General features: G+C 40.4%; 1 protein-coding gene across 2 annotated transcripts in view; it reads left to right on the top strand.

Moving 5' to 3' along the window:
- pacsin3 (protein kinase C and casein kinase substrate in neurons 3) overlaps nucleotides 1-9,267 on the top strand; it is a 38,918-nt gene that overhangs the window by 23,344 nt on the left and 6,307 nt on the right. For both annotated transcript variants that reach the window (XM_063470856.1, XM_063470850.1), the window contains 4 exons: nucleotides 544-699; nucleotides 2,140-2,315; nucleotides 3,738-3,858; nucleotides 8,893-9,035. In XM_063470856.1, the coding sequence (XP_063326926.1) occupies nucleotides 544-699; nucleotides 2,140-2,315; nucleotides 3,738-3,858; nucleotides 8,893-9,035 (596 nt within the window). The remainder of the gene's footprint in view (nucleotides 1-543; nucleotides 700-2,139; nucleotides 2,316-3,737; nucleotides 3,859-8,892; nucleotides 9,036-9,267) is intronic.

The following is a 9,267-nucleotide window of genomic DNA, read 5'->3' as shown; positions in this document are numbered from 1 at the left end:
CACAGACACGATTATTGTGACAATGTGACTTGTAATCTTGTTAAAATATTTGCATGAAAAACGGGGATCTCACAGCCACTTGCCATTTTCACAGTGACCATTGTGCATCAGGACCGAGATAAAATAGTGGAATCAGTCCACTATAAGTTTGGGACTACTGCAGACCCTCACAGACTGGAATTTAGCAATTCCTCTACAAAAAGTGACATAATTGGACTTAAATGCGAAATGGCAAGGTTGTGAATCACTAAATATAAGTAAGTGCTTCTTTTGACTATAGTGTCGGTGAATAAACTTCCCTTCTTCTTTTTCCATTTATAAGATTGTTGTATAAGATAACACAGTGGTTGAATGCAGCTATTACGTCATAGGTAATTGTATTTGAGGTAATATTATCACAGGTGTTGAATGGATGTGAGTGAGTCATGGTTCTGATATTACATCTGATGTGTCAATGAGGAGAGACGGGTACATTTTTGGAAGACATTGAAGTTTAGTCTTTACTGAGTTTATAGCAAGTGTTTAACATGTGCGTGTGTCCAGGTGGAGTCGACTAAGAAGAGTTACCATCAGGCCAGGAAAGAGGAGTGGACGGCGGCTAACAGGGAGGCGCACGCCAAGGCTGACCCGACCAAGTCACAAGAGGAAGTTCGCAAATACACAACCCGGGTGGAGCGCTGCAACCAGGACACCGAGAAAGTAGGACGCTCATGCACACACACGTGAACACGCACATATAAACAGAGTCCCATACATAGCTCCACTTGTACCAGTCTGGGTGTGTCTGAGTCCAGAAAAACATACCTGTATATGTTTTTTAACTTTGAAACATGACCGGACTTGTCTCCTCGACTTTCCACTTGTAACAAACCCAACGGTTGAGGAGTAGCTCCAGGACCCGGAGAGGGAAATGATCAACCAAACAACAAAAAAACGAAGGAAATCCTGAGACGTGTTCATTTAGTACGCACAGCGTTGTCAGGCAGCCAAGGACCTCTTGAGCAATGTTGATCTCAACAAGGAAATGAAATCCAATATCATTACTCATTCACAGCTTGAAGAAAAATACACCCGAAAAAGCCTTCAGTCCTCAATCACTTGTCTCAACCAGTCCAGCGCCCCGTGTTGGTATCTGCTGTGTTTAATCACTGCACACTTCATGTAATCATTAAGATATTTAAATATTTTATTCAGTGGGTTCGTACAAGAGTTCACAGAAGAAGAAGACAGTCTTATTATGGTGGGTTCTAGTCACCAGCATGTTATCAGTGTAAATAATACTTACTAATGATGGAGAGCTGCTCATACTGTGTGCATAATAAAAAAAAACTCCCAGAATTCAGTTGGTCACTCTTGACATTAAGTATTATTCAAAGTCTCTTAGATAAATCCGGAAATATGGAAAAGTTGAGTTCTTTTGTCACTTCTTTTGTCACTTTGAATATTTTTTTATTACAGGAGAGGTAAACACCCTGTTCAGTTGTTCTTGTAGTTTGCTTTAGGATTTTAATTCATCTGAACTACACTGGAAAAACATTCAGGCAGCTTAAAATAAAGATTTCCAGTTTAAATATCCATCCATCCTGTACTGGTTATCCAATTCACAGTCGTGTAGGACACTCTGACCACGCCCAATCTCATCTGATCTCAGAAGCTTAGCTCAGTCAGGCCTGGTTAGTATTCGGATGGGAGACCGCCTGGGAATACCAGGCGCTGGAAGTTGATTTAAATCCATAAATAAAATAAAGTAATGTTAGATAAAGTAAATTCACTTAAATGATTGAACAAAATAATGCAATTCTGAATAAAGCTTGAAATGTCTCATTATTAAAATAGAATAAAACTACAACGAGCTTTATAGATGCTTTCCAAAGGTTTTTATTCTGCTCTTTGGAACAGACAGTCTTGCACATACACTCGAAGCATGCAAGACACATGCACCTGAGTAAGACCATGAAGTGTAAGTGAAATGGTGCATTTAACAAAACACACATTGGTGTACTACACAGTAGCTCTCTCTCTCTGTGTGTGTGTGTGTGTGTGTGTGTGTGTGTGTGTGTGTGTGTGTGTGTGTGTGTGTGTGTGTGTGTGTGTGTGTGTGTGTGTGTGTGTGTGTGTGTGTGTGTGTGTTTACGGCAGGCAAAGGAGCGCTACTCCAAGGCCTTGGAGGAGCTGAACCGCTGTAACCCCCGCTACATGGAGGACATGGAGCAGGTGTTCGACTTAACCCAGGAGGCCGAGCGCAAGAGGCTGTGTTTCTTTAAAGATGTCCTGCTCGACATCCATACACACCTCGACCTGTCCTCCAAAGACAGGTAAGGAAAAATCCACATGCTTGTATTTAGATATCCAAAATTACGTGGATCACGAATCAAGCGATCCATGACTCACAGCGAAGGCATGCAGAGCTGCGAAGGCACGGATGTCGGTCCGAACATGTGCGTATGTACACAGGGGTTAATGGAAAACTCTTGCTGTTGTCCATTAACTGTTGACCTCATATTTTATTTAAACAAGCAACTTTACCAATAATGGTTACCATGGCAAAGTCCAGCCAACTCTGTCCAAATATTGAGCAAATTAACCCTTGAAGAAACTGCTCTTTTGAAGAGCAGTTTCTCACTGTGTGAATGTATTTTTTAAACTCTGAGAGACTTCCTCTGGTATCCATGTATTTATTCCAGAGCACCGATATATATGTGTATATAAAACATTACTTAAGAAAGATTTGAGGAGTCGGAATAATCAAATAAAAAGCCTGAACACGTGTTTCTTTAGTCCCACAGTGAGCATGTTTCCTGCAGCTACAATAAATATGAATTTAAATAGTGTTATTATTGTATCATAGCATATAACTCACAGCCTTTACAGTATGCTTTTGTTTAAGCCTTTAGTGTTATGTCAGTTAGAAGCTGCAGACCACGTCCTGTGATTTTTTTCATTGACATCACATTTGGATGATGAGTTAATTTATAAAGGACCAATGGGAATACTTTTTCACCCACCTCCCCCATGTGACACTAGTCAGTAAGGCTTTAAACATAGGGGGATAATATTCAACTACTGGTGCAAAATGTGTGTTCACTAGATGGTTCGTCCTGGCACATATTACAGAGAGTGGGGGAAAAAAAAAAAAAAAACATGTTCCATCTCTGTGATAAGTTTGAGATCCTTTAAAAAAATTAAAAAACGCTTTGAGAGTGTGTCAGGGGAAAAAAAACTGCCCTCTTACCAGCTGTTCCTTTGGAAGGTTGGATGTAGATGAAGAGATGTTGTTGTTGTTTTTTTTTTTCTTCATGTTATATCTGAGCGTATACAAACCAGCTCAGTGCTGATGAAGCTGATTAGAAAGTATGCAGCGTGCATTCATCTTATCTCAAATCCCACCTTTAAATGACGTTTCCAGGGTTCTCGATGCCCAGCCCTGTGAGTAAACAGGACCTATCAGGAACCTGTTACTGTAAATTCAAAATGCACTGTGTCGATTTTAATTCTCTCCATGTTCAACCAGCTAGTACAGTCTGTTGTTTTCTTTGACAACTGCTTCCTGCTTCAATAAGTAACCTTTTATGACTTTAGAAGATCCCCAACTTGGAAACCTGTCTTTTCCTGATGAAGCAGGGTTAATGACAAGCGTCCCTAAGCATGCGTTGCAGGGTGCAAAGTCAGATGAAAGATGGTCTGCAGATTGATGACAGAGTGTCAATCAATGTGATTATTTACTCCCTGTCCATTAGCTTCAAAGCCTTGTACCAGGACCTGGGCCAGACCATTCGTGCAGCCAACGACACTGAAGACCTCAGATGGTGGAGGAACACCCACGGACCGGGCATGAGCATGAACTGGCCCCAGTTTGAGGTGTGAAAACACAAACTCTGTTCACCCTGTCGCGAATGAATTATTTTCTTTTGCTTTGTTTTTTTTCTGTGCAGTCATCTACATCTGTGTGTGCGTTATCCATGCTGTGGGAACATAAATCTGTTGAAACGGTCACATTCAACAGGACTTGACCTCGATTTGGTTAAATACTCATTATATAAATATTGTAAATCATTAACTTTGAGTTTGAGGACTCCATTTAAAGTTGAGGAAATGATTCTTTTAGGGGTTGTTAAAGGACATTGTAGTGATTTGCATTGAATCCCCGAGGAGATGGAAACATGACTCTGTGTGTTTTAGGGGACGGACTGAATATTAAGCAGGGTTCCAGTGAAAGCCTCATTTTGTGACTGAAAGCTCTGAGTGGGGTTAGGAATGTCGAACACACACACACACACACACACACACACACACACACACACAGATTAGTTGCTAGTGGAATGGAACTTGCACCTCAGTGCTGCAGACAGGACCAATAAATACAAATATTTACATATGGAAAAACACAAACAACAGTGCAAATGATTGTTGTGCAGGAATTCAGATTAGAGTCTCAGGATTCTGTAGTCTGCTTAGCATATGTGACAAAATTGTTGGGTTTTTTTTGTTTGTTTTGTTTTTTTTAATGAACCTACCGTTTCATGTAAATTCTTTTTCAAGAAACAAGAATAACCTAAAGGAAACTTTCTGAGTTTTTGTTTAATTTGCACAGCCAGGGTTACATGTCCAAAATTTTCCCCATGGTCCTGGGGTTTTGGTGTGAATTAAAGAAACTACATACACTGTGTTTTCCCAGGCATGTTGTTTTTCCCTTGGGATACTGTAATATTCTGCATACGTCCATAATAGTTACATTGTAAGAAAGGTAGATTAGCGTATTCTACAATACCCTAATTATAGAATATGATTCTTATCATACAAAGGAGAACCATCGTTTGGAGTATTTTAGTGGAAATTAAACAGTTACTCATTATTCCTTTCTTTTAAAAATAGAGTATACACAAATAAGACATAAAATTGTGTGGGTCCTTTTTTTTTTTCTTTCTGCTAAAGTAGCCCTGAAGGCGAGCAGTGGTATCTGCACCAAGATGTTAGTAACAGATCCTGTTGTCCTGTAAGTTTTGAGGTTAGCCTCCATGGATCGTATAGTTTTGTCCAGCACATCCCACAGATCACCAATGGGACTGAGATCTGGGGAATTTGGAGGCCAAGTAAACACCTTAAACTCATTGTTGTGCTTCTCAAACCATTCCTGAACCATTTTTGCTTTGTGGCAGAGTGCAGTATCCTGCTGAAAGAAGCCATCGGGGAATATTGTTTCCATAAAAGGCTGTAGATGCTCTGCAGCAATGCTTAGGTAGGTGGTACATGTGAAAGTAACATCCTTATGGATGGCAGGACCCAAGGTTTCCCAGCAGAACATTGTCCAAAGTATCATACTGCCTCTGCCAGCTTGCCTTCTTCACATACTGAATCCTGGTGCCAGGTGTTTCTCAGAACGAACATTAACTTTTGTGTCTTGGATTAGACCACATGGGCCGACCTTCGCTCCCCACAAGTCCGGTCATACATCCATCCACCACTGTTTCTTTCTTGGACCACTTTTGATGGATACTAACCCCTGCAGACTGAGAACACACCATAAGAGCTGCAGTTTTGGAGACGCTGACCCAGTCATCTAGCCATCACAATTTAGTCCTTCTCAAACTCACTCAAATCCTTGTCCATTTTTCTTCTAACACTCAACTTTGAGGAAAAAATATTCACTTGTTCCCTAAAGTATCCCACCCACTAACAGGTGCCATGGTAAAGAGATAATCACTGTTATTCACTTCACCTGTCTTTGCTTGTAATGTTTTGTCTGATCGGTGTAAAAAATTTTTTTCTTTCTTTGAAAACTGACAGCTGTTACCAGTTTTAGCAGTATTGTTAGAAGTGTAATTATTTTTAGGTACTGCAATATGCATTGCAAATTTAGGAGTATAGGGCAATTGCACTTGAAGTCGGTAGTCTGTATGATGAAGTGCTCGCCAAGTTTTGTTTCAAGAAGTCTTTTTATCTCACTATTTAAAACACAAAAGAGAGAAACAGTGACTTCTAAGGCTACGTTCACACTGCAGGTGAAAGCGCATCAAATCCGATTTTTTTTTGACCCTATGCGACCCATATCCGATCATGGTATGACAGTGTGAACGGCACAAATCCGATATTTTCAAATCCGATCTGAGTCACTTTCGTATGTGGTACTGAATCCGATACATATCCGATGTTTTAGAGAGCGACCGCTGTTTGAATGGTCATGTCGCATTAAATCCGTCTTTTACGTCACTGACACAAGACAGACGCCAATTATCAGCGCCGGAGAAGCGCCCGAGAAAACATCGCGAACGCTTCCTGGCCATCCAGTGTAGATGTTAGTGAAACTGTTGGGAAGACAATGTGAACATTTTATTTGTACTGTATAATCTGCAGATTTTGACAGAAATCTGCAACTATTCTTTGAAGCACCGCTCCTCTCTAAAACAGCAATAAGGATAATTATTAGGTTATCTACATTATTATGTAAATAACAAAATAAATAAAAATTGGGAAACGTAAAGTCCGAAGTCTTTATATTAAGGGCCATCAGTCAAACAATATTGTTTTCTCTGGGTCTAAACAGAGCACGTTGTGTGTGACGTCTTCTTTTGCGCATGCGGGCCGCTTTGAGCGTTCACACTAGAGTGCGTTTGCTGTCACATTTTATTTGTAGTGTGAACAAGCAGACAAAAAAATCGGATTTGATCAAAAAATCGGAATTGAGCATTAAGACCTGCAGTGTGAACGTAGCCTTACATGTCTCCAGAATGGAGTCTAAGGTTACATATTGCGTACTTCCCCACCCTCTTTGCTGTCTGCTCCTGAGTCACAGTCAGGGTCAGTCATTGTGAATGTTGTACTGTCCTATTTTCTCTCTGTGAGTGGTTCGGCAGAGCCTCTTCTTACATTATCTGGATTCTTGCCTCTCATCCTCCACCTTTATTTCTGGCAGCCGCACACTGCCCCACTATTTTTACTGTTCCAGACCTGGAGCTTTGAATTTCAAATTATAGAAAAGACTCTACATGTAACATGCGAACAACACAGTTACTTAAAGCCTGACAGAAGATTTTTGGATGATTTCAAATTCAAATCCATTTGTTTGATCAAACATACGTTAGCTTTTCTCTGATGTATGTTTTTTGTTTTGGTTAATACAAACTGAAGCATCTTTACTGCTTTAGTAGGGACGTTCGAGTGGTAGCACACAGCTGAAGATGGTTTAGTCTGAGAGCTGCCAGAGCTGGTAATTGTAAAGTACATCAGCTGTGCTGCTTGACATCTGCTGGACGTCTGTCTGTCCTGGTGGAGGGATCTCTCCACTTTCCTTATATAGATTTGTTTTTCTCAGGTTTTGCACACATGCACATTTTCAGCGTTATCAATGAGTCTGATCTTTGGATTCTGTATTTTAAGATTATTAGGTTAACATTATTGCAGTGATGACAAAGTAAACACTTTTTTTTTTACCTTCCTCAGTTATTCTTTGCAAAAAGTAAACAAGTGGAAGATCCTGGCAGGGATAAGTGTCTTTTCTGTCCTCTGAGGAATCTCCTGGCATTCCCACAGTGCCGCTGACATGCAAACAGAGAGCCTTTGTCCCAACACACACACACACACACACACACACACACACACACACACACACACACACATGTCTGAACTTGCGAGGACTTTCAGTTAACTACATTCATTCATAACTCCAAGTACGATTCCCCCACTGCATAAAGATCAGGCGAGGAGGAGCTGTACGATGGCCTCACTTGATGGGAAACTTATACACAGCACTTGTCAAGAAGTCTAATTATATCTGTGGTATGTCACTCAACACACACCTCCTGTTGATCAAGGTTCCTCTGAAGACAGCAAATACTAACAAGTCTATCCCCAGCTGCCTACGACTGCAAGCAGCACCCTGCTATTACATGATGGTGCGTTAGGTCTGGGTGTGATCTAAAGATTGACAGGGCTTCATGTTGAAACTTATGAATTGTTGTTTTTTTTTTGTTTTGTTTTTTTTAAAGAGTGCACTTTGTTCAGATTTGGTTTCACATTTAAAACTCAGGTGTTTTGTGTTGTGATTATATAGCTCTGTGTCTCTATTTAGTTTTCATTGTTCTTGTTCATTTATATTCGACTGTAAAACTATAATATATAATTGTCTGTATTTTAAAACTTGGGTGATAAGTGTTAAGAACATGACATCAACACTCTTCATTTGGCTAATGAGGCACTTCTGGACTTCAAAGACAATCATTTTTTTTAATCTCTTAGGTCCATTAAAAATCTGAGAGTCTCTGATATGGCATCTTTAATATGAATATTTGTCAGTTTCAGCAGCTCTCTGATTCCCTTTCAGTTTAGCACTGTGGGTTTGACAAAAGAAGAGATCTGAAGATAACGCCTCATGTTCTTTAGCAGGTTTTGAATTGAAACGGTCAACAATGACAAGAAGTACCATGTAATGTCAAAAATTAGCTGCATCTTGGGTAACGTTATCAGTGACACAAAGCACCGGTGCTGTTGTCATATCCTTCCACTGATTTTTAGCTGTTATTTGACGCGCTTCTTACAGAATCTGAAGAGAAACGCATATTGGATGAAGTCTTAACAAGTGTTATAACACACAGCACTGCTGATCTCGTCTACGTCTTTGGTTTGACTTTGCAAAACCAAACCATTTGCATATCCGTGCATCCATAACACTGTAGTGTAGCACATTGTCTTTCATTTAAATCATCATCCTTTATTTAACTGAATGCAACAGCAGCATACTTTAAAGGCCTAGCTCTGGCTTTTGTTGACTCCCGTGGATGCATCAACAGAGTGTTCATTAAACTTGTGTCACTTATGTCGACATAAACTGATAAAGAAACAAAGACAAAGACCTGAGTCAGTGTAAGCTTAAGTAAATGACTGTGTGTCTGTGTGCAGGAGTGGTCTCCAGAGGCAAGTCGCTCCATCAGCAAGAAGATGCACAGTGGAAACTCTGAGGAGAACGTGGTGACCCTCACCAACATCGTGTCCTCTGCTGGAGGCAATGTCCCACCGAGTCCCATTACCCTGGACACCAGCAGGTAGGAGGACACTGTGGACATGATGTTGGAGTTTATGTTATCATAAACTCCAACATCTGTGCTCTGTTGAGACGCTATCTGTTGAGATAATTGCGCTTGACTCACAAAGCAGTATACGTAATCTTTTAACCTCCTATAGTCGAAATGTCTACTCACAGACCACAAAGCTGAACCTGGTGGAGAGGTGAATCCATGAAATGGGAGTGAAATATTCCATGTGAAAAAAAGGCCA

Source organism: Pelmatolapia mariae, linkage group LG1, assembly GCF_036321145.2.
Source record: "Pelmatolapia mariae isolate MD_Pm_ZW linkage group LG1, Pm_UMD_F_2, whole genome shotgun sequence".
NCBI classification, from domain to species: Eukaryota; Metazoa; Chordata; class Actinopteri; order Cichliformes; family Cichlidae; genus Pelmatolapia; species Pelmatolapia mariae.
The sequence above is the reverse complement of the archived record's forward strand: the minus strand, read 5'-3'. Positions and strand labels throughout refer to the sequence as shown.